The 26343-nt window shown below is 45.1% G+C and overlaps 2 protein-coding genes across 6 annotated transcripts in view; one reads left to right on the top strand and one right to left on the bottom strand.

Moving 5' to 3' along the window:
* TXNL4B (thioredoxin like 4B) overlaps positions 1-26343 on the bottom strand; it is a 90552-nt gene that overhangs the window by 26377 nt on the left and 37832 nt on the right. The window contains exon 1 of one of the 5 annotated variants that reach the window (XM_056556212.1): positions 4765-5063. The exons of the other annotated variants lie outside the window; for them this stretch is intronic. The gene's annotated coding sequence lies outside the window, so the exon portion shown is untranslated. Of the gene's footprint in view, positions 1-4764; positions 5064-26343 lie in introns of those variants that run through there. 5 annotated transcript variants of the gene reach the window in all.
* PCNP (PEST proteolytic signal containing nuclear protein) lies at positions 5313-15695 on the top strand. Its single transcript, XM_056556206.1, has 5 exons — positions 5313-5471; positions 5809-6032; positions 8777-8851; positions 12652-12707; positions 15343-15695. Exons 1-5 carry the CDS (start codon positions 5444-5446, stop codon positions 15461-15463), a joined length of 504 nt encoding a protein of 167 aa, XP_056412181.1. The 5' UTR covers positions 5313-5443; the 3' UTR covers positions 15464-15695.

Here is a 26343-nt window from a genome sequence, read left to right as displayed (position 1 = left end):
TCATGCCTCCTCCCATAGACATTAATGGAAGGGTCGTGGCGGCTGTAGTCGGCAGTCATCCGGCACGGAGCGGAGTTTGCACCATGCATCGGATGAATAGGGTGCCCCAGCAGCAAGACCCCCGCAATCAGACATCTTATCCCCTATCCTTTTGGATAGGGGATAAGATGTTTTCCGTCGGAGTACCCCTTTTGGGTCTTTTCACACGTACAGTATTCTGTGCAGATTTGATGCACAGGATTTCAAGCTGTGCTCAGTCATTTAGTTTACATTGAAATCTGCAGCAGAAAATCCTGTGCATCAAATCTGCGCAGGATCCTGTACATGTGAATAGACCATTAAAGAGAAACTGACAAGCTGTAACCTGCACTAAACCCAATATATTGGGTTATAATGTGGATAAACAGCTTTAATTAGATGGGGTTACTTACATCAATCTGAGCAGTAGTTGCAGAGTTATAGCTCTTTAAGCCTCTAGCTACATTGTGCAGCTCTGTGCAATAAAGGCAGGAAGCCGCCTCACCGTGCTCCCCTCCTCCATATTCCCCATCTGGCTCGCCCCTGTAAAAATATGAAATGGTTGAAACCATTTGCATATATGACGGGGCAGGCAAGATGGAAATATGGAGGAGGCACGGTAGTGTGGCGAACTGGCTCTCCACCCCCATTGCACAGAACTGCGCAATGCAGCTAGAAGATAAAAGAGCTCTAAGGGTGGGTTCACACTACGTTTTCACTGTACAGCTGCCGGATCTGGTTGGGGGAAGCGAAAACCGGGTGCTCCTGTATCCCAGCCGGACCTGGCCCGTATCTAATGCATATCAATGAGCTGACCAGAGTCAAATGGTGACTCTGGTCTGCACATTTTTGCCCCCTTTCCGGTTTTGTGACCGGATCTGGTCTGGTCAGAAAACCGGATACAGGGCAAAAATGTGCCGACCGGCGTCACCATTTAACTCCAGTCGGCTCATTGAAATGCATTAGATATGGGCCGGTGCGGCTGGGATACGGGAGAGCCCGGATTCGGCAGCCGTACAGTGAAAACGTAGTGAGGACCCTAACTCTGCAACCGCAAGAAACGAATCTCCGCACTGCAGTATTCTGTAATACTCCAAGTAATCCAAATGGACGCCACCTGTGTCCAGAACAAACAGCTTTACCAGCAACAACTTAGTGGTGCTCACTGTCTCCTATGTAGAGGAAAAGTGGTGCAGCTGCCTACAGCAACCAATCAGATCGCTTCTTTCATTTTTAAAGATGCGTGGGAAAAATGAAAGAAGCAATGTGATTGGTTGCTACATGCAACTGCACCATTCTTCCCCTACGCAGGTTTTGATAAATCTCCCCCCACACAAATCATTTTTGCAAAGAGAAGTGAAACAGGGCACTCACCAACTGCTTTATTCAAAACTTTATGACAGACATTTATCAAGCGATTTAGGTAATTTTTTTTTACTAAAAATGTCGCACCTGCAACTACGTGATTTTTCGTGCAACATTTTGACTGGAAAATGAGAAAAGCAAGTTTTCCAAAACTTAACTACATAGTTATAATTTTAAAATGGACTACGGGTAGTCAGGTATTTATTAACTGCAACAGTCGCAACTGCGCAAAAAAAGTCGCAACAAGGTAAAAAATTTACTAAATTTACTCCAGCTCAAACATGGAGCAGAAAAAGCAACTACCCGCCTGCACCGCACATCTCCCATCTGTCTGCTACCTGTTGCAAGACTACAACTCCCAGCATGTCCATACAGTGAGGGCATGCTGGGAGTTTTAGTATTGTAGTGTGCAGACAATGTGCGGCGCGGGTGGGTGGAAGACAAGGAGTGGTGGGGGTATGTACAGCAGTGTCCCCATCATTATCTTAGGGTAGCGGGGATAGAATCAGAGTCTGGGCGGCTCCGCCAGATGTTAAAAGGAGCCCGGGCTAGCCACACTTCAGTCGCCCGGGATCCTCATTTATCCTGTGGCGCCAAGGTAAGGAGCCCGGGCTAGCCACACTTCAGTTGCCCGGGATCCTCATTTATCCTGAGGCGCCAAGGTAAGGAGCCCGGGCTAGCCACACTTCAGCTGCCCGGGCTCCATCAACTATTATCTCAGCAGCGCCTGATAAGGCTGCTGACATAACTCAGCAGCCCCCCCCCCCCCGGGACTCCCACAGCCGAGCAGGGAGATGTGTAGGTGCTGTCCCTGCCATCCCTCAGCACTGCGGTACACGCCGAGAGATGGCAGGGACAGCTTTTGCACATCTCCCTTCCCGGCTGCAGTGTTATGTCAGCCCGGGCTCCTTACGACAGCGCAGCAGAGTTTGGTGTAATTTCATATTTCCCGCTGGGTCCCGTGTCACGTGACCCGGCAGGAAATATGAAATTACAGTGATTCTCTGACCACTGCAGCCAGGGAGCGGAGCGCATTACCACCTGCTTCCCTGGCTGGCACGAATACAACTTCCAGTATGTCCTTACAGTAAGGGCATGCTGGGAGAGTTGTAGGGGGGGTGGGGGCAGGTGCTTGTCACCTGCCCCCTGCCGCACAACTACAGCTCCCAACAGGCCCTTACAGTAAGGATATGCTGGGAGTTGTAGTCATGTGGTGCAAGAGATTGTCACCCCACACACACACAACTCCCAGCATGTCCTTACTGTAAGGACATGCTGGGAGTTGTAGTTGTGCGGCAGGGGGTAGGTGACAGGCTTGTCACCCGCCCCCCCCCTACAACTCCCAGCATGCCCTTACAGTGGGGTTATGCTGGGAGTTGTAGTCATGTGGTGCGGGAGATTGTTTCCCCCCCCACACTACAACTCCCAGCATATCCTTACTGTAAGGGCATTCTGGGAGTTGTAGTTGTCACCCGCCCCCCTACAACTCCCAGCATGGCCTTACTGTAAGGACATGCTGGGAGTTGTAGTTGTGCGGCAAGGGGCAGGTGACAGGCTTGTCACCCTCCCCCCTACAACTCCCAGCATACCCTTACAGTGGGGATATGCTGGGAGTTGTAGTCATGTAGTGCGGGAGATTGTTTTCCCCCCACAATACAACTCCCAGCATATCCTTACTGTAAGGGCATGCTGGGAGTTGTAGTCATGGGCGGGTGACAATAAATGTATTAACCTATTTTTATTTTTTTTTATTTCTCATTTCAGATCCGTGTATCCTGTGGACTACTTCGGATTCGGTGGACTGCTTCAATGACCAGTGTTTTTTAAAATCTGTTTAATGTTAATAAAATGGTTAATGAGGGCTTGTGGGGGAGTGTTTTTTGGAATAAATTTTTTTGCAACGTGTTGTGTTTTTTTTTTATTTACTTGACAGGCTTAGTAGTGGAAGCTGTCTTATAGACGGAGTCCATTAGTAAGCTGAGGCTTAGTGTTAGCCACAAAAACAGCTAGCACTAACCCCCAATTATTACCCCGGTACCCACCGCCATAGGGGTGCCGGGAAGAGCAGGTACCAACAGGCCCAGAGCGTCAAATGTGGCGCTCCTGGGCCTAGGCGGTAACAGGCTGGCGTTATTTAGGCTGGAGAGGGCCAGTATCAATGGTCCTCGCCCACCCTGGTAACGTCAGGCTGTTGCTGTTTGGTTGGTATTTGGCTGAAAATAAAAATAGGGGGGACCCTATGCGTTTTTTTGTTTTTTTTTTAAATAATTATTTATGCAAAAAAAAAAGAAAAGATTCCCCCTATTTTTATTTTTAGCCAAATACCAACCAAGCAGCAACAGCCTGACGTTACCAGGGTGGGCTAGGACAATTGATACTGGCCCTCCCCAGCCTAAATAACGCCAGCCTGTTACCGCTTAGGCCCAGGAGCGCCATATTTGACGCTCCGGGCCTGTTGGTACCAGCTATTCTCGGCCCCCCTGTGGTGGTGGGTACCGGGGTAATAATTGGGGGTTAGCGCTAGCTGTCTTGGGGGCTAACGCTAAGCCCCGGATTAGTAATGGATTCTGTCTATAATACAGCTTCCAATACTAAGCCTGTCAAGTAAATAAAAAAATAAAAAAAACACGTTTAAAAAAAATTTTATTCCAAAAAAACACTCCCCCCAAAAGTCCTCATTAACCATTTTATTAATATTAAACAAAAAAAAAAAATGCTGATCACTGTACTCCCCTGAATCTAAAGTAATCCACAAGATACACAGATCTGAAATGAGAAGAAAAAAATGAGTTAGTACATTTAGGGGGAAAAAAACAGTAAGAAATGTAAAAAAAGAAAAAAAAAGATATATATATATATATATATATATATATATCACACATTTTTTTCAAAGCTTCAAATCTGTGTTCTGAAGTCATGTATTGGGTTTTGCTTATGTGTGCTAAAAAAAATGGTATTCAAAAGTGATTTATTGGTTTTTGCTTATGTAAGCCAAATGTATCAACCCACCATGATAGTATAATAAATATGTCACACATAAGCAAAACCAAAAGCAAGAAAAAAATGGCTACAGAACTTGCTTACCAAAGCAACGATGATAAATGTCCTCCTATAAGAGAATAAGTGCAAAGGGTCAAAGTCGGACGGGTGAACAGGGAAGGGGCAAGAAAACACTCCCTCCCTGTTCACCTGTCTGACTTTATACTCTTATGAAGAGCAGCTATCTCACTGATCAATGCTATGCAATCTAATGATTGCTTATTATAGTTACCTATGGAGAGAGTATATATAGTATAGTTATAGTGTATTATAGTTACACTTAGAGAGTGTAAATAAAATAATGTAAAAAATGTTTAATGATAGATAAATGAAAGCCCTTACCTTAAAAAAAATTCTAATTACCTCCTTTTCCCATGAAATATTTGGTATCGCCAAATGCAGAATTGTCTAACCTATTAGAATATCACATTGTTTATCTACTAAATGGGAAAGAAAATTACGGGGAAAAACGCTGATTTTTGCTGAAATCTAAAAAAAAAATTCTAGTATCATGGTATATTTTATGGAAAAATTTAATACAAAGTACAATTGGTCCCTCAAAAAAAAAAACCCTCATATGGCAGAGTAAAAGAAGGGGAGGATGAAAAAAACGAGAATTCAAAAATGAAAATTGGCCCCTAAAGGGGTTAATACGGGTACATTTCTGTGGCTGAACTAAACCCATGTCAACCAATAAAAAAAACACTTCTTTCATTTCCAAACCTGGTTGCTAGGAGTATCACTAGCACATAACACAGGTTAGTTATAGAAATTCACTGTGATGTAATTCACTGCAGCAGACAGTGGTCTTCATTCGCTATGTTTGTCCCTGCCTGCTTACAATAAAGCTTTTTGAAAGGGGGAAAAAAATAGCTCCAATTTCACAATAGAGACGCTAGCTCTGCGCGTAGGCGAGCGACTATCTAGACACAGAAGCACCAGCTCTATGGTTACACGGCTGGATGGAGGTTCGGCCTGTGGAAGATGTGACGTCATGACTGTCTAGTTATCGCTGAGAAAAATGGCGGATAAGAAGGAGCAACAAGGAGGTGATATGGGGAGTGTGTGATTGTGATGTCCGTTAGGTACCGCTTGTGTGTGAATAGGCGCGTAGTGCTTGGCGGGGTTTGTGGAGACTGTGTGAGTTTGTGTGAGGCCCCGCAGCGTATGTTAGCAGTGTATGTGTGTGTGTGGTATAGCGCTGCAGTGTAGCGGCGCGTTGTACAGGGTAGGGTGTCACGTGCTGATTACATTGTCATTGTGCTCGGTGTGGGTTTCTGCCTACACTATTAATATGGTGAATTCTGGTATTTTTTGTGGTTGCTGTTCCCATCATTCAGCTCAGTACAAAATGCTCATCTTGGTAAGTTGTTTCAACTTCACCAGGACCAGAAGAAGACGCAGAAAACACAGTGAACACTAAGCCTGTTTCTTCCAGCAATGGAGGGGAAAGCTCAGGCCGGGGGGCAGAGAAGAGACCAGCCGCCCCCCCATCCCCCGAGGAAGCCATCGCCCAGCCCTGCCCAGCCAAAGTCTCCAAGATCGGCTTTGCCCTAGGAGGTCAGCCTGGAAAGAAGGCACCCGCCATATCCATTAAGCTGGGCGCTTCCGTACGTATCCGCTCTTTTTGTCGCACATAGAGATGTTAAAACCTTATATCTGTGTTTTCCAACCAGTGTGACACCATCTGTTGCCAAACTACAACTCCTAGCATGCCCGGACAGCCGTAGGCTGTCCGGGCATGCTGGGAATTGTAGTTTGGCAACAGCTGGCAGAATACGGATTAGGAAACACTGATATACTCTAGCACCATGGTTACCGTAGACCCTCCTGTGACCCCCACATATGAGCTTGTATCTCCCTTTATGTCCAATGCAGTTGTAAACAAGCGACCACATAATAGTCGTTCAGGGTCCTGAATGGGGAACCATCACTTATAACTCCTAGGCTGCTGTGACAGTCAGGTAGAATAGCGGGAGACAAATTATTGCTTGGGCTGTATTTTTCTCCCGCCCAGTGGCCCCCATAATAGTAAATGGGAGCCACCAGGACCCGTTGTTTGCTGTTGCTCCCCATCATGGGGGATAGAGACTTTGACGGCCGTTCTCAACAGGGAGCAACGGCAGTGTGTAAGGGACCTTGTAGTGGTATTTTTATAGTCTTCCTCTAAAGTGTGGATTATAGAGATGCTGATCATCCAGGATAGATCCTATATATCTTGTTTTATCTAGTTTTTGACATTGCACCTTTTGTTCAATGACAGCCAAATATAAATAGGTATTCCAGCCCTTTAAAAAAACAAAACAAAAACACCTTTATCCTGTGAACCATTGCACGCTGACAGTCACTAGAACAGAGCACTCACTTTCTGTTGGAGGACACCCTCTTTATTTGTTGTTTTTAAGTGCCAAAGATACCCAAACAACGTACTTGGGTATCTTCAGCGCTCCCATTGACAATGAATGGAGTGTGTGCTGTCCACCGTGGAGAGTCATGGCTCCAATCTAGAGGTTGCATGGGGGTCGGACCCCCCCTCCCCATACACACACGATTCCCCTCTGAGGTCTGTAATACCCCTTTTATGACCTCATAGGGTTTCTCATGTAGGAGTGTAAAAATGGTTGTCAAAAATCAAAGTGGTCATGTATCCACAGAATAGGTGATAACTAGCTGATCGGTGAGGGGCTGATACCCATGAGAATGGAGATCCCTTGTTATCTTGTATAGGGTAGCAGCCACACTTGCTCTGCCACTTTTTTTTTTTTTTTTTATATGCATCTCTCAAAGATAGCCAAGCTCTCTACTTGTAGTCGTATAAATAGTAAAGCTAGGTTCACACTAAGCAATATCTGTCAAGAGATTCGATTGTGGTCCACATGGACGTTGCTATTCCCATAGACTGCAGTGTCTATAGTGCGGATTCTGCCTAAAGAATGGTCAAAGCCTTTTCTTTTTGACAGAATTTCAGCGGCAGAACATCCACCCCTGGAATTTCTTAATCTGCACTGTGCAGCAGAATCCAACTGCAAGCAATGGGATTCTACAGCACCAGAAATTCTGACCGAAATTCCTAAGTGGAATTCCATACAGAAATTCCGTAGTTTGAACCTAGCCTAAATGGAATAGTAGCTAAGTATGCACACTGCTACTTTATTCACCAAGGCGACAAGGGACCTCTGTTGTTGTCTGGTGCTTCCACAGTGACCAATCCTGTGGGCTGGTAACAACCTTGCATCTTAGGATATCCCCTTCAGGCTTTGTTTCCACCTCACAGCTTTTAGCAAACTGCCACTGCAGTTCTTGAGCCAAAGCCTGAAGTGTATTCAAATGAAATGGGATATATAAAGGAAGGACTTATGCTGGGTCCGCTTCTGGCTTTGGCATAATAACTGGAGTAGCAGTTTTCTAAAAGCTGTGAGGTGCAAACACAGCCTAAAGAGGATATCCTAAGATGCAAGGTTGTTACTAACCCACAGAATTGGTGACTGTGTAAGCAACACACAACAACAGAGGTCCCTTGTCGCCTTGTTCCAGTTATCTGTTGTGTAAAGGGTTGTCCTTTCTGGGACAGAAAGGTGGGGCATTAAAGGGGTACTCCACTGCTCAGCCTTTGGAACAAACTGTTCCGAACGCTAGTGCCAGGAGCTTGTGATGTCATAGCCCCGCCCCCTCAATGCAAGTCTTAGGGAGGGGGCGTGATGGCTTTCACACCCCCTCCCATAGACTTGCATTGAGGGGCAGGGCGTGATGTCATGAGGGGGTGGGGCTATGACGTCACAAGCTCCAGCGTTCGGAACAGTTTGTTCTAAACGCTGAGCAGCGGAGTACCCCTTTAAAGGGATTTGTCCAGTAAAAATGATCTTATCCCCTATCCACGAAGTAGGGGATAAGTATCTGATCACAAAGGGGGGGTCCAATCACTGGGAACTTTGCAATCTCCAAAATGAGACCCTGGCTTTCAGTGTAGTTGGCTCACGCTCTGGGAGTGCCAGAGTGCTTTATGTAGAGCATAGGGATCAGCTGTTTTTCACCAGACAACCCCTTTAAGAATTTCAACAAGGAAGATATTTTTTTTTTCCTATAGGAAAGAATCTATTAGTAAAGTCTGCAACTGGTTTATTGCCCTATTGTCATAGTGAGAGCATGCATTCTCTGCTAAGAGTGCGTGTTAATGTTGGAGTCAGTGAAAATACCGCTAAATGAGTGCTCTGTCCACCGCTGTCTAAGGTGTATAGATGTCATCTCCAGATAATGTTGGACAAGTCTTTTATAGCTCCCCGTGATATCTTTATCTCTCGAATAGTAGTTGTTGACGCATTATTAGAAAGAATGATTTTTTTTTCTTTGTCTGCAGAAACCAAAGGATGTACCTCCTGCTGTAGTTCCAAAAAAAAGCTTAATAGCTGCAGTATTTAATGATGAGGATGATGTAAGTATAACATCGCACATCAATTTCTGTGTAACTGCTTTCTGGTGATCTAAAACAGAATGGATCTTTGAAGCACAGGCATAGACAAAGTCCAGTAAGTGAGGGTGGGCTAGCACTCCTCTATGCTCTCTACTGTTTGACAGGGCTCCTCTTTGCTCTCTCCTGTCTGTTAGGACTCCTCTGTGCTCTATCCTGTCAGGAGAGAGCACAGAGGAGTGATAGCCCACCCTTACTTACTGGATTTTGTCCATGCCTGTGCTTCAGCTTGGACAAAGCCATGATTTTATAAGCCATAACTTAATTTCCTTTTTATAGAAATCTTCTTATGAAGTATATTAGAAAGGTTAAAGGGGTACTCCACACCCCTAGACATCTTATCCCCTATCCAAAGGATAGAGGATAAGATGTCAGATCGCCGGGGTCCCGCTGCTGGGGACCCCCAGGATCTCGGCGGCAGCAGCACCCACCTGTACGACTTCCACCTCACACCGGCATTGCTGGAGGCTTCGGATCCCGACCACAATGGCGGACGAGCGTGATGTCACGACTCCGCCCCATGTGACGTCCCACCCCGCCCCCTCAATGCAAGTCTATGGGAGGTCCGTCACGCCCCCTCCCATAGACTTGCATTTGGGCGGGGCGTGACATCACACGGGGCGGAGTCGTGACATCACGCTCGTCCGCCATTGTGGTCGGGATCCGAAGCCTCCATCAATGCCGGTGTGAGGTGGAAGTCGTACAGGTGGGTGCTGCTGCCGCCGAGATCCCGGGGGTCCCCAGCAGTGGGACCCTGGTGATCTGACATCTTATCCCCTATCCTTTTGGATAGGGGATAAGATGTCTAGGGGTGTGGAGTACCCCTTTAATGTTTTGCCAAGATGTCCAACGTATAAAATGTTTTTGAGTCTGACAGTGCCCATTTAAGTGAAGGGAAATTTGGGATATTTTTTGATAAAATGGAACAACTAAATTAGGTAATACAATCTTAATTATACCGTATTTCACACCCCTCACATTTTTGTAAATATATATTTATTTTTATCTTTTTATGTGACAACACTGAAGAAATGGCACTTGGCTACTATGTAAAGTAGTGAGCACACAGCCTGTATAATTTGTTTAACCCCTTAACGACGCAGGACGTATATTTACGTCCTGCGCCGGCTCCCGCGATATGAAGCGGGATCGCGCCGCGATCCCGCATCATATCGCGTCGGTCCCGGCGCTAATCAACGGCCGGGACCCGCGGCTAATACCACACATCGCCGATCGCGGCGATGTGCGGTATTAACCCTTTAGAAGCGGCGGTCAAAGCTGACCGCCGCTTCTAAAGTGAAAGTGAAAGTGACCCGGCTGCTCAGTCGGGCTGTTCGGGACCGCCGCGGTGAAATCGCGGCGTCCCGAACAGCTGATCGGACACCGGGAGGGCTCTTACCTGCCTCCTCGGTGTCCGATCGACGAATGACTGCTCCGTGCCTGAGATCCAGGCAGGAGCAGTCAAGCGCCGATAATGCTGATCACAGGCGTGTTAATACACGCCAGTGATCAGCATAGGAGATCAGTGTGTGCAGTGTTATAGGTCCCTATAACACTGCAAAAAAATGTTAAAAAAAAGTGTTAATAAAGGTCATTTAACCCCTTCCCTAATAAAAGTTTGAATCACCCCCCTTTTCCCATAAAAAAAATAAAACAGTGTAAAAAAAATAAACATATGTGGTATCGCCGCGTGCGTAAATGTCCGAACTATAAAAATATATCATTAATTAAGCCGTACGGTCAATGGCGTACGCGCAAAAAAATTCCAAAGTCCAAAAAAGCGTATTTTGGTCACTTTTTATATCATTAAAAAATGAATAAAAAGTGATCAAAAAGTCCGATCAAAACAAAAATCATACCGATAAAAACTTCAGATCACGGCGCAAAAAATGAGTCCTCATACCACCCCATACGTGGAAAAATAAAAAAGTTATAGGGGTCAGAAGATGACATTTTTAAACGTATAAATTTTCCTGCATGTAGTTATGATTTTTTTCCAGAAGTGCGACAAAATGAAACCTATATAAGTAGGGTATCATTTTAACCGTATGGACCTACAGAATAATGATAAGGTGTAATTTTTACCGAAATATGCACTGCGATTTTGTCGCACAATGATTTTTTTTTCCGTTTCGCTGTGCATTTTTGGGTAAAATGACTAATGTCACTGCAAAGTAGAATTGGCGACGGAAAAAATAAGCCATAATATGGATTTTTAGGTGGAAAATTGAAAGGGTTAAGGGGTTAAGGACTCGGGGTTTTCCGTTTTTGCATTTTCATTTTTTCCTCATCAACTTCTAAAAATCATAGCGCTTTCAATTTTGCACATAAAATTCCATATAATGGCTTATTTTTTGCGCCACCAATTCTACTTTGCAGTGACATTAGTCATTTTACCCAAAAATCCACAGCGAAACGGAAAAAAAATTCATTGCGCGACAAAATTGAAGAGAAAATGTAATTTTGTAACTTTTGGGGGCTTCTGTTTCTACGCAGTGCATATTTCGGTAACAATAATACCATATCTTTATTCTGTAGGTCCATACGGTTAAAATGATACCCTACTTATATAGGTTGTATATTGTCGTACTTCGGAAAAAAAACATTACTACATGCAGGAAAATTTATGTAAAACATTATCATCTTCTAACCCCTATAACTTTTTTTCTTTTTTTTTTCTTTTCTTTTTTCCGTGCATGGGCTGGTATGAGGACTAATTTTTTTGCGCCGTGTTCTGAAGTTTGTATCGGTACCATTTTTGTATTGATCGGACTTTTTGATCGCTTTTTATTAATTTTTTCATTATATAAAAAGTGACCAAAAATACGCAATTTTGGACACTGGAATTTTTTTGCGCGCACGCCATTGATCGTGCGATTTAATTAACGATATATTTTTATAGTTCGGACACTTCCGCACATGGCGATGCCACATATGTTTATTTTTATTTACACCATTTTTTTTATGATCCAAACTTTTATTAGGGAAGGGGTAAAATGACCGTTAACTTTATTTTTTTTTCCAAATTATTATTATTTTTTTGCAGTTCTATAGCTCCCATAGGCGGCTATAACACTGCACACACTGATCTCTTATGCTGATCCCTACAAAGCCATAGCTTTGCATGGATCAGCGAGATAGGGGTTCGATTGCTCAAGCCTGTAGCTCAGGCTTGGAGCAATCAAACCCAGATCGGACGCGGCAGAGACAGGTAAGGGGACCTCCGCTCGCGTCCTAGCTGATCGGGACATCGCGATTTTATCGTGATGTCTCGATCAGCCCAACTGAGCTGCCGGGAAGTGTTCACTTCCAGACGCGGCGGTCAACTTTGATCGCCACGTCTGAAGGGCTAATAGTGCGCGGCACAATGATCGGTGCCAGGTGCTGTTAGCCCAGGGTCCCGGCTATGAATAGCAGCCGGGACCGACCCGGTGTGATGCGGGGTCACGGTGTTAAGATGTTAAGGACACAGACAATTTCATTTTTGCATTTAGTTCTTTTCCTTCTTTAAACCATGATTTCTTTATGCTGTGGGTTGATACGATTAAACGATACCCATGTTTATATGCTTTTCTATGATTGTACTGCTTTTAAAAGAAAACTTACTTTTTAATCAAGATTAGTATGTTTAAAATTGCCCTACTCTGATCCCCTATAGCTTTCTCATTACTGGGATGTAGGATGGCTCATTTACTGTAGGTAAAAATGTGTTTTTTGTGTACATTTAAAGCATCATTTCATGCTGCTAACTTAATTATTTACAGAGTGAACCTGAAGAAATGCCCCCAGAAGCAAAGATGAGGATGAAAAATATTGGAAGGTACTGTTAAAAAAAAAAAAAAAAAAAAAATATATATATATATATTATTTAGATTCGGGAAAAAAAATTATATATCCCCTTCACGACGGCTACCTTCACCAAATTTTTTTTTTTTGTGGCTCATGCTCTTTTCCTCCTCACCTTCTAAGACCCATAAGGCTGGGTTCACACTGTGGAATTTCTGGGCAGAATTTCTGCCAGAGATTGAGCCGGCGGCACTAGGACTGAACAGACTGCATTGCTGCCCCCATAGACTGCAATGCATTTCTGGGTGGATCTTTTGGGAGATCTGCTCAGAAATGCATTGCCATCTATGCAGAGGGAAATGTAGTCCGCTTGGTCCTAGTGCTGTTGGCTCGATCTATGGCAGAAATTCTGCCCAGAAATTCCACAGTGGGAACCTAACCTAACTTGTTTGTCCACTGACATAGTTGTTAGGGCTTTATATTAACAGCATATATTAAAAAGGCAGTAAAGAAATTTTGTTGGGCAAAATGGTAAACAAAATTAACCAAATAATTTTGGGTGGAGTTCATCATATGGTAAAACTGACTTGCTAACTTTATTTTATGGGTCAGAATGATTCCAAAGATAACAGACTTGGTCAATTTGTTTTATTTTGGACAATTACAAATGGGGTGATTCCATACATGTATATTTAACTATTTTTTTTTATTTTTTTTTAATGGTCCCAAGAAATAAACACACACTATAATGGATGCAAAATTTTCTTCTTTCTTTATATAAGATTCATGACAATACAAGGATCCAACATGATATAATCACCCAAGTGAGTCACACAGTCCGCATGATGTTGTGAAGAGACTTTAAAGGCCTCTTAGGAATCCATGCTCTCCTGCACAAAAACTTTGCAGCCATCTCCATTCACTGCAGGTCTGATAGCACGTCTGCAACGTTTCAAGGGCTACACTCTCGTTCTCAAGCATAGTGTACGTATCCCATCACCACATTACATAGACAAACAAATCTCGCCCAATTTTAGCTCTAGAATAAAACCATACAAAAAATATATTCCAAAAGATAGAACGTGTCTCCATATGTATACATCCGGGTAGAAGCAGCAATTAATGAGATTTGTAATTTCAGCGTCTTCTTGTAATGTTATTTGCTGCTTCTACCCAGATTTATACATATGGAGACAAGTTCTATCTTTTGTAATATATTTTGTATGGTTTTATTCTAGAGCTAAAATCTTGCGAGATTTGTTTGTCTATGTAGTGTGGTGATGGGATACGTACACTATGCTCGAGAAAGAGGGCCTAGCCCTTGAAACGTTGCAGAGGTGTTATCAGACCTGCAGTGAATGGAGACGGCTGGACATGAAAGTGTTTGTGCAGGAGTACATGGATTCCTAAAGAAGCCTTTAAAGTCTCTTCACAACATCATGCGGACTGTGACTCACTTGGGTGATTATATCATGTTGGATTCTTGTATTGTGATGAATCTTATATAAAGAGAGAAATGTTTTTGCATCCACTATGTTTATTTCTTTAGACTGATAATACTGGGAATATAGAGCACTCAGTCACTACACTATCGCCCTTGTATTACCCATCCCAGATATTCTATTGAAGGACTATTTGATTTTTTTTTGGACAGTATTTATTTGTGAAGAGAGGTGATTACATTTTTATTAGAGGGAGTTTATTCTTTATTATAAGCATTGAGTCGGTTGCTTAGTGATCAATGTAATGTTACAGCAATACATTGATCTATGTTCATTCATCTATTGCTAACAGGTTTTAACAAGCCCCAAGACAGAAGTAAGGCTCCTGTCACACTGACGTTGTGCCCCGTTGGTCGGCAAATGTCCGTCAGGCACATTTGAAAGATCCCATTTACTATATGGGGTCTGTCGGGCACCGTTTATTTTTTTTTTATTTTTTTTATTTATTTATTTTTGACAGGAGTAGCGGGTGGAAAAAAAGTTGCATGAGATATCTATTTTTTTTTCCTGCTATTCTCCCCGGGCTCCCCGATGGACCTCACGCTGCCAGGTTACAACGGCAGTGTGAAAGAAGCCTAAGGCCTCAGGCCTCCCTGGCAACACATAAGCACCCCGTGATTACATTTCTAGCCAGCAGGGATGAACAGCATTTAATGTTTAGATGCTACAACCACTATTGATTGGTGTTTAAACAGTTAAATGATTGAAGCGTTTAAACAGTAAAATGGCTGTAAATGAAAAAAATATATATTTAACATATGATGGTGTAATAGGAGTACAAGCATGGACCTTTCAGAAAGCCCCCAGCTGTAGTGTCATACTAAGGATGCTCTAGACCGCTAATGACTTCTATATACATCATGGGGCATCAAAGGGTTATTACCATCACTAAATGTTAATGGAGTTGTTCCCTGCACAGTGAGTGAGCAACCAAGAAAAAAAATCTAAAAATGACTGGTAATCCCAGCCAATGAGTCCTAGCAATAAGCAATTACTTTGTGATCTATTATATGCATTATACACAATTTATTTTAAGTAATTTTATTTTTATAAATAGCTCACAAAGGTCCAATTTGTTATTCTTTAGTGGTATAGTAAGTAGTATATTGTCCTAAATCGCATTGGCTGTTTACAAATTTATGTTTGTTTATTTGGTTGACATTGTAGGGATACCCCGACTTCAGCAGGACCAAATTCATTCAACAAAGGAAAGCATGGATTTTCAGACAACCAGAAGCTATGGGAGAGGAATATTAAGTCACAGTTGGAACATGTTCCAGATGACTGACTGGTGTAGAAGGCTTGTGGGAGGGTCTAATGTTCAAATATTATTTTTTTTCCATTTGGATCCCTTTGCAATTGGAATGAGTTTTGGTGTTTTGTTTGTTCTACTTTTTTGAAGGAACTTCCATGGCACAGAAACAATAACTAATTATAATTCTGTTTTGTATCTCGTTTTCACTTGTTATGCTGTTTGTCTATAGTTATCATTTATTGTTAATAAAACCTTGTTTTGTCCATTTTGTTTTAAACTTGATATATTGGAACTGCAACAGGGAAAAGGGGTGTGTAGTGTTACTAGACTTCCCCATCCAGGGAGCCAAAGTGGCAAACACCAAGCCTGAAAAAGAAATAACTAGAGATGAGCGAACTTTTGAAAAATTTAATTCGGCCGATTCGCCTAATTTTACGGAAAAATTGTTTTGATCCAAATTTATTTGTGGTGAATCTATATTAAAAACGGCTATTTCTGGCCTACAGAGAGCCTCAATAGGGGTGTAGAACACTTTGCTGTGTTCTAACACGCATATGGAGGGTAGTGAAATAATACTGCTATTCAGAATGACATGCAGATTACAGGCATCACTTTTAGAATCGCTGCCGCAGAGCGGCACAATGACAGAGCCTGGAGGTGGCATCAGTATGAGAAGACCATATAGTGGCTGAATGACACAGCATGGAGGTGTTGGCAGCATGAGGAGACCATATAGTGGCTAAATGACAGCGTGGAGGTGTTGGCAGCATGAGGAGACCATATAGTGGCTGAGTGACACAGCCAGGATTTTGCAGCAGCGTGAGTAGATACTAGGCCTTCACAATCCCTAAGATTATAAGATGAATTCTGAAATTTAAACCAAAGATTTTGGGTAGCTAGTGCTACCATAACATTTTTATTCCCAGTCCCAGCAGAATCAGTAAACCATATATTGCATGAATGACACATGAGACCATTGAAATATAAGAATTTTAAATAGAAATCTAAGATATTGAAGTTGAGGATTTTGAAATGGAAATTTTAACTCCCAAGTTCTAAAGGATAGGGGATAAGATGCCGCTGGGGACCCCCGTGATCTTGCACGCGGCACCCCGTTTGTAATCAGTCCATGGAGCATGTTCGCTCCGGGTCTGATTACCGGGCGACCACAGAGTGATAGCTGTCACGCCCCCTCCCGTAGGCTTGCATTGAGGGGCGGAGCGTGAGGTCACACAGGGGCGGAGGCGTGACGTCACAAATGGGGTGCCGCGTGCAAGATCACGGGGGTCCCCAGTGGCGGGACTCCCGCGATCAGGCATCTTATCCCCTATGCTTTGGATGGGGGATAAGATGTCTAAGCACCAGAGTACCCCTTTAAAGCCTACTGGGACTGAGAAACTTCAAAACTGTAAATCTACCATCTGGGATAGTAAGTGAATTCCAACAGCTGGTGATCAGTATCCACAGTTCCCTGTTTCTGCTAATCCTTGGCAATATTCCTTTTATTACTGGTCTGGTATCAACATGGCAATAATGCTCAAGGATAGCCACATGCTTCCTACAATACACAATCAATATATGGAGACCATATAGTGGTTGAATGACAGCCTGGAGTTGGTGGCAGATGAGGAGACAATAGGGCTTCACAATCTCTCAGAATAAAAGATGAATTTTGAAATTTCAATTGAAGATGTATGGTACCTAGTGCTACCATATATAGGTAATGTCCTAGGCCCAGCAGCATCACTAAACCATGTAAGTGCTATAAGGCACATACAGGAGCAGGCAGCAGCATGAGTACACAAGGGGTTCACAGCCCCTAACATTAAAAGGTGAATGTTAAAAATCTCTATTGAAGATGCATTTTAGCTCGTGCTACCATCCAAACATTTAAGGCCCAAGCCCAACAGCATCACTAAACTATGTAGTTGCAGAATGACACAGACAGGAGCAGTCAGCAGCAGGAGTACACAAGAGGGTTTCATAACACCTAAGATTGAAAGATCAATGTTTAAATCTATTAAGCATATATGTAAGCTAGTGCTAACATCCCAAAATTTAAGGCCTAAGCCCAGCAGCATCAGTAAGCCAAGTAGTTTGTGAAACACATGGACAGGAGCAGGCATCAGCAGTACACAAGAGGATTTCATAACCTCTAAGATTGAAAGATCAATGTTAAAATCTCTATTGAAGAGGTATGTTACCTCGAGCTATCATCAAAGAATTTGAGGCTCAAGCCCAGCAGCATCACTAAGCACAGTAGTTCCTGAAACACAGCCTGGAGCAGGCATCAGCATGAGTTTACAAAAGGGCTTCACAACCCCTAACATTAAATGGTTAATGTTGAAATCTGTATAGAAGATGTATGTTAGCTAGTGCTAACATCAAAAAAATTTAGGCACAGGCCCAGCAGCATCAGTAAGCCAAGTAGTTCCTGAAACACGCAGCCTGGATCAGGCAGCACGACCCCTAGCATTAAAAGATCAATGTTGAAATCTCTATTGAGCATGTATGTTTGCTAGTGCTACCATAAATAAATTGTAGGTGATATCCAAGACAGTCCCAGCAGCATCAGAAAAAAATATATTGGCTTAATGCCACAGCCTGGAGGTGGGGAAAACATATGGAGCCCATATAGTGTCTGGTACAGCCAGGAGGTGGCCAAAGCATGAGAAGACCATATAGTGGCTGAATGGCACAGCCTGGAGTTGGCAGAAGCATAAGGAGACAAAATAGTGGCTGAATGAAACAGCAGCATCAAGAGTCCTGAAAGTGACTTGGTGACAGAGTGGTGCGGTGGGTGGCAATACCAGTACCCGGTGATGAAGGTGGCTGGAATGTTTGTAAATGGGGAGCAGTGCCTTAAATCTGTTTGGTACTATCCATATTTGTGAAGTGTTGGTGTAGCACCATGGTCAATCTACTCTGATGCATCTGGCATTGGAGGTTTGAAATCCTGGCTGATCTATGCCTGATTCATTTTCACAAAGGTCAGTCTCTCCACATTTTTCGTGGACAGACGAATTCTCCTTGGGGTGACTATGGCCCCCGCTGCACTAAACACCCGCTCTGATGGCACACTACTGGCCGGGCATGACAGCTTTTCCAGGGCAAACTCTGCTAGTTGCGGCCATAAATCAAGTTTGGCTGCACAGAAGTCCAGCGGATCTTCAAGGTTTGTTGATATGGCCATGTCAAGGTATGCCACCACCTGCTGGTTCAGGTCCTGCTCCATGTCTACCTGCTGCTGATGAGTTGCTTCACTATGCGGGTGAAGAAAGCTACTTATCAGCGACTGTAGACTCAGGCGGCTGCTGATGGAGCTGGTACTGCTCCTGCCACCCCTCCCCAGCAGCCATGACAGTGGAAGGTGAGTGCAGAGGGCCCCCCGAGTAAGACCTGCTAGTGGATGGACGATGGCGCCGATAGGCATCGGCCAACTGACTGCGTAGGATCTCTGTAGTAGGTCACTTTGTCCTCACTCTCGTGTAAAGAAGGCCCCCATTTTGTGCCGGAAGCGGGGGGTCCAATAAGGTGGAGAGCCAGAAGTCATCCCGCTGCCGAATGTTGACAATTCAGTGGTCACTACGCAAGCAACTGAGCATGCATCGTGCCATTTGATCAAGTGACTCGGAGGGACTCCCTGCCTCCATCTCCACTGCCTCTCTCTGTCTTGCCTTCCTCATAAACCTCTAGCTCCTTTGGCTGCTCCTGCTCCTCCTCTCCTGTCAGATTACTAGAAAAAACACTCATTTGGCAAAACCTAAACTGTGCTCCACTGTGCCCCTCCACCTCCTCCTCCACAAGTTCAGCCCCCACAAGGCTCATGTGGCCGTGAGATGTAGGCGCCACGTCTCCAGTGCCCTGACCAGCCATCGTTTCCAACACGTTTAGTAAGAAATTAAGCAGTGGAATGATGTAATTCATCCCATAATCCTGGCAACTTACTAATAATGTGGCTTCCTCAAAGAGCCTGAGCAAACGGCAGGTGTCACGTATGAGCTTCCACTGGTTCACATTGAAGTTACACAGGGGAATACCCCTAACCGCTTGGATCATCAAGAAATCGGTGATGGCTTTTCTCTGTTCGTCCAGTTGGTCCAAATTATGGAGGTTAAATTCCAACGTCTGGTAACGTCAAAAATTAGACTATGTTGTGGTGTACGAGTGGCGGAAGTGCATGCAAAGTTTCCTTCCCATTGTTAGAATGTCTTGCAAATGGGGGGAACACTTCAGGAACTGCTTGACAACCAGATTTAACACGTGTGTCATGCAGGGCGCATGGGTCACCCTTCCTTGTTGCAGCACGGCCACAATGTTCTTCCTGTTGTCGGTCAACATGGTTCCCATTTCCAGTTTTTGTGGAGTAAGCCATGCTCTGATTTCTTTACGAATGACTTTTAGCAGTTCCTCCCATGTGACTCTTTTCGCCAAGGCAAACCATGTGAAGAACAGCGTGACACCGCCGTGCCCTGCACTCGCACTCATGGTATGCTGAAGGGCCACTGAGACTTGTCTGGGCAGTGGAGGCTGAGGACACGGTGGAGGATGAGGAGGCGGAGTCGCACACTGTCACAGGACCAACGCGCTGACAGCGTGGAGGAGGAAGCGGCAAGACCTGTCCATGTTGGAGTTGTGGCTGTGCAGGAACCACATTCACCTAGTGAGCCTTTTACAGCTCCGGACATGCACTTTGGTACACGCGCTGCCCTGCACTTTGGTACACACCGGCAGGCTCAAGGACTGGACCACCTTCTCTTCCACAAAATTGTGCAGGGCTGGTACTGCCTTCTTCACAAAGAAATGACGGCTTGGCACTCTCCACCTTGGCTCGGCACAAGCTATCAGTTCTCTGAAAGGTGCGCCACTTGAAAAGGGAGGGACTGCAGCACCAGCAACTTAGGCAGGAGCACATTCAGCTTCTGCGCCGTTGGATGAGTGGGTGCATACTGTTGTCTCTTGGACATTGCTTCGTGGATTGTTGGCAGAATGGCTGACTAAAAGTGGGAGGAGCAGGAGCATCTGGATCGACAGAAGGAGGGTATGACACACAGCTCCCTTCGGCTGAGGTGGTGGAGCCTTGGCTGGCTAAAAGAGGGAGCAACATGCCACTGGGTGATGCAGCAGGCTGGACCACTACATCGGAGCCACGGTTCTCCCAGGCCACTTTATGGTGGCGAAGCATATGTTGACGCAGAGCCGTGGTGCCAACATTGGGACCCTGGCCACGCTTCACCTTCGGCCGACATATCTTGTATGTGGCTATGTGAACCTCCTCCGGATGCTTGATGAAAAACGGTCACACCACCGAGTAGCTGATTTTCCCACCAACAATCTGCACTAATTGCTACTGCCGCCGTCTCCAGGAACCCCTGTTCCACTACCTCCCGGGAAGGTAGGCTGCCGCGAAGCAGGTGATCTCCCCCGGGCACGTTTGGCTCCAGAATTCCCACTTCTGCCTCCACGCTGACTTCCAACCATGCTACCGCTTTGCTGGTTCAGCTGTTGCCTCACGGGCAACCTGCAACTCTCTTCTCCTCATGATGATGAAGCCCCTTCTGCACCCGTCTCCTGGCTCCCAATTGCGATTGGCTTCATCATTATCAACAAGTGTCTGCACGTCACTGATGTCCTCCTCAGGTTCCTCAACAGTGTCTGCTTCAGGACCCTGAACCCTGGCAACACCGCCTCCCACGTCACTCTCCTCATCACTACTTGTCTGCCTAGTGGAGGAAGCGGCGGATGTCTCCTCCACTTCATGGCTGGGCAGTAGCTGCTGACTGTCCTCTATTAGATCATCCTCAGTGAATAGTGGAGCTGAACCCGCTGCTACCGGGCCATGCCAACTGAGGGTTGTGTCTGAGGTGATTACTTTTGGCTGTCCTTTCACAGTATGTAGGCCCAGATTAACAGGTACAAAATAATACACTACTTAGATGTACGTATGCGGTATGCACTTATGAGGGCAGAAAAATTTACTACAGTACACCAGCAGTACACAACAGTGCTGTAGCCAGAAAAAGCTGTATACTAAGCACAAAATTGCACTCTGTCACAGACTATTAGGAATGGACTGCTGTGTATTATACCATCTACAGATTAGTATAACCAGTAGATTTTTTGTGTAACAAAGACACTGAATTATTCCTGCTAAGGTTTATGAAGTTGATGCAGCTTGTTGAAATGTATGAGGCAACACATAGCTGTGTCCCTCTCTGTAATACTATACCAAAGAAAGTGACTGGGAGGTTAATGCCTGCAGCTGCACTAAAAATCCTTTTCAGTGAAAAAACAATGCTCTCCATCTACGAGAACGCTGATGTGACTAGGAGGATGTTAAACGCTGCTGGAATGAGCTTTTCTTTGCTGTAACACACACACTGCAGTGTAATGAATGAAGTGGCTGGCCATAATATGGCTGCAGATCATATAGGGCTGTGACATCGCAGGGGTGACTGGCTGCTGATAGGCTGCATCCTGCATGTGATTCAGGGTCATCCCACCTACTTTTCTTCCCAGCGTCCCTTGCCCCATGTACTGACATATGGATCTGCCATTTTAGATTCCCTGGAGCCTGGAACGCTGTAAAATGGAGTTTAATGAAGCGATTCGCGCGATAGAATCACGGCGATATTTGCATTAATTGTGAATCGAATATTTCCTGAAATTCGGAACGAATACGGGTTTGTCAGCTTTGATTCACTTATCTCAAGAAATAACCTATTAGTCCATAAATTATAAATTGAAGGACATGTCCAAATAAAGTGGACCTACATCTAAGACTATGAGCAGAAGGGAAAAAACTCATACAGTAACTGATGAAAGATGTTCAGCTGTATCATTTTATTAGCTGCTGTGAAAACCATGAGGTGTGATACCATGGCTTCCTCCAATTCATCCAAAAGAGGGAATGAAGAAAGTCAATTTATCCTGAAACAGTAAGAGATAAGCATCAATAGTGACACATAACAGATGGATGTACAGGGTGCATATCAAACCTTGGGGACCTTGAGAGCGAAACACACTAATGAGTTAAAAGGAAGAAATAAAGAAATCCACTGTGGCATTAGGGAATTAAGATTGCAGTATACTGGGTGCAGGGGGCCCTCATACTTTACTTGTAACTGCGCAAAAGAAACACATTTTGTTCATACATATTGCCTACTGTATGAATGCCACACGCAAAAGTTTTGATCAGTCAGGGTTTGTGTTCACACACCACGCACTTGAGAAAGGGTCTGATTCGGACCCGAAACGCATTGGTTGTGCTATCTTACATGTTTTATGCTATTTTTCTTGGAATAAATCTTTTTACTCTGGAGAAGCGCCATCACTGGGATCATCTGCCTATTACCGTCCTCCTTATACAGTATGGGATTGACAAGGCCAACATGTGCTTCCCTCCCTGACCATTTTAATGATTGCTAGTGGCTAGAGATGAGCGAAGTTAGAGTGATTCGATTTGTCATGAACTTCTCAGCTTGGCAGTTGTTGACTTTAGCCTGCATAAATTAGTTCAGCTTGCAGTTGCTCCAGTGGGCTGGAAAAGGTGGATACAGTCCTAGGAGAGAGTCTCCAGCCCACTGGAGCACCTGAAAACTGAACTAATTTATGCAGGCTAAAGTCAGCAACTGCCGAGCCGAGAAGTTTGTGACCAATCGAATCTCTGTAACTTCGCTCCTCTCGCATAGTGGCCACTAGAGATGAGCGAATCGAATCTCACAAAATCCAAATTTGTTACGAATTTCACGAAAATTCATTTGCAAGGAATGCAAATATCGCCATGATTCTCTTGCACAAATCGCTTCATAAAACTCCACTTAGTACGGTCCAGGCTCCAGGGCATCTAAAATGGCAGATTCACATGTGAGGACATGGGGCAAGGAACTCTGGGTAGGCGAGATGACCCTTAATCACATGCAGGATGCAGCCTATCAGCAGCCAGTCACCCCTGTGATGTCACATCCCTATATAATGGGCAACCATATTCCGGCTCTTCACTTCTTCCTTTCACTGCAGAGAGATAGGACAGCGCTATGTGTTACACAGACAAGCATTTTCCAGCAGCGTTTCACCTCCTAGTCATGTCAGCATTCTGGTGGACAGAGAGCAGTGCATTTTTCACAGAAAATAATTTTTACTGCAGCCATTAACCTCCCAGTCACTTTCTACAGCAGTGTATTACAGAGAGGGACAGAGAGCTGTGTGTTGCCACATACATCTGAACAAGCTGGAACAGCTTGAGAAACCTTAACAAAGGATAGAGAAATAATTTTTCAGCGCAACTCTGTGTCTTTGTTCCACAACAAATGGTCTGATGGTTATACTAGTCTGTAGACGGTATAATACCCAGCAGTCCATTCCTAATAGTCTTTGAGAGAGTGCAATTTTGGGTTTAGTACACAGTGACTGTGTGCTACAGCACTGGTGTTGTGCAAAAATACTTTTTTTAAGCGTACTGTAGCACATTTTTCCTCATAAGTGCATACCACATACCTAAATCTAAGTAGTGTACTTTTTTTGTACCTGCAAATCTGTCAAGGGCCTAGATACTGTGAAATGCCAGGCAAAAGTAATCACCGTCTGGTGTTTTACTCCAATACGTTTTTTAAGCGTACTGTAGCGCATTTTTCTGCCCTCATAAGTGCATACCACATACCAACATCTAAGTAGTGTACTATTTTGTACCTGTTAATCTGTCAAGGGCCTAGATACTGTGAAAGGACAGTCAAAACTACACACCTGCTGCTGTTCTAGACAAATACTGTTTTAAGCATAGTTGAGAGTATTGTACTCCCCTCATATAGGCACTAAGTATTTCAGGCAGAGAAGTGCCAGGACATGCACAGAGGAGTGGCAGAGGTCGGAGCAGACTAGGGGCCAGTGGCAGCAGGAGTCGCGGTGAGAAGCCTGATCTCCCGGTATCAGCTAGCGGTCATGTTTCGACCAGCAATTCATCTGCCATCATCAATTGGTTAACATGGTCATCCACGTCATTACAAGTGACATCTGGATATACCCCCCAGTCAACAGCCGGTGGACTCCACAGACACAAACCTCAGTTGGCATGGCCCGGGAGCAGTCCCTGTCCTCCCATTTTGCCTGTCCTATGCTGTTCCCTCCCCTAAAGAAGTATTTTATGCTGTGGGTTCAGCTTCACTGTCCAGCGAGAATCTAATAGAGGACAGTCAGCAGCTACTGCTCAGCCAAGAAGTGGAGGAGACATCCATCACTTCCTCCGCTAGGCAGGCAAGTAGTGATGAGGAGAGTGACGTGGGAGGCGGTGTTTCCAGCGTTCAGGATCCTGAAGCAGACACTGTTGAGGAACCTGAGGAGGACATCAGTGACGTGTAGACATTTGTTGATGATGATGATGAAGTCGATCGCAATTGGGAGCCGGGTGCAGAAGGGGCTTCATCATCATCAGGAGAAGAGGGTTGCAGGTTGCCCGTACGGCAGCAGCTGAGCCAGCAAGGTGGTAGCATGGTTGGCAGCCAGCATGGTGGCAGAAGTGGAAAGTCTGTAGCCAAACATGCCCGGGGAGACCACCTGCTTCGCGGCAGCCTACCTTCCTGGGAGGTAGTGGAACAGGGGTTCCTGGAGAGGGCGGCAGTAGCAGTCAATTAGTGCAGACTGTTGGTGGGAAAATCAGCTACTCAGCTGTGTTTTAGTTTTTCATCAAGCATCTGGAGGAGGGTAACATAGCCCCATGCAAGATATGTCGGCAGAAGGTGAAGTGTGTTGGCACCACGGCCCTGCGTCAACATATGCAGCGTCACCATAAAGTGGCCTGAGAGAACCGTGGCTCCGATGTAGTGGTCCAACATGCTGCCTCACCCAGTGGCACGCCGCTCCCTCTTTCAGCCAGCCAAGGCTCCACCACCTCAGCCGAAGGGGCTGTGTGTCATACCCTCCTTCTGTTGCTCCAGACGGTCCTGCTCCAACTTTTAGTCAGTCATTCTGCCAGCAATCCATCGGCGAAGCCATGTCCAAGAGACAACAGTATGTGCCCACTCATCCAACGGCGCAGAAGCTGAATTTGCTCCTGTCCAAGTTGCTGGTGCTGCAGTACCTCCCTTTTCAAGTGGTAGATTCTGCACCTTTCAGAGAACTGATGGCTTGTGCCGAGCCAAGGTGGAGAGTGCCAAGCCGTCATTTCTTTGCAAAGAAGGCAGTACCAGCCCTGAACAATTTTGTGAAAGAGAAGGCGGGTCAGTCCTTGAGCTTGTCAGTGTGTACCACAGTGCACAGATGTGCCGACGTCTGGAGCTGTAACTACGGTCAGGGACAATACATGTCCTTTATGGCCCACTGGGGGAATGTGGTTCCTGCACAGTCACAACACCAACTTGGACAGGTCACGCCGCTTCCTCCTCCACACTCTCAGGCCGTTGGTCCTGTGACAGTGTGCGCCTCCGCCTCCTCATCCTCCACGGTGTCCTCAGCCTCCACTACACGGACAAGTCTCTGTGCCCTCCAGCATTTGTGCAGGGCACAGCGGTGTCAAGCTGTTCTTCTCATGGTTTGCCTTGGTGAATGGAGTCACATAGGGGAGGAACTGCTAAAAGTCATTCATAAAGAAATCGGAGCATGGCTTACTGGAAATGGGAACCATGGTGACTGACAATGGGAAGAACATCTTGTCTGCACTGCGACAAGGAAGTCTGAACCAATGCGCCCTGCATGGCACACGTGTTCAATCTAGTTGTCAAGCGGTTCCTGAAGTATTCCCCCCCATTTGCAAGACATCCTAACAATGGGAAGGAAACTGCATGCATTTCAGCCACTCGTACACCGCAAAGCACACCCTCTTTGAGCTGCTGCATCAGAACGGTTTCCCCAACATAGTCTGATTTGCGACGTTGCCACACGTTGGAATTCTACCCTCCATATGTTGGACCGAATATACGAAT

This window comes from Hyla sarda, chromosome 2, assembly GCF_029499605.1.
Source record: "Hyla sarda isolate aHylSar1 chromosome 2, aHylSar1.hap1, whole genome shotgun sequence".
In the NCBI taxonomy this organism is placed as follows: Eukaryota; Metazoa; Chordata; class Amphibia; order Anura; family Hylidae; genus Hyla; species Hyla sarda.
The sequence above is the reverse complement of the archived record's forward strand: the minus strand, read 5'-3'. Positions and strand labels throughout refer to the sequence as shown.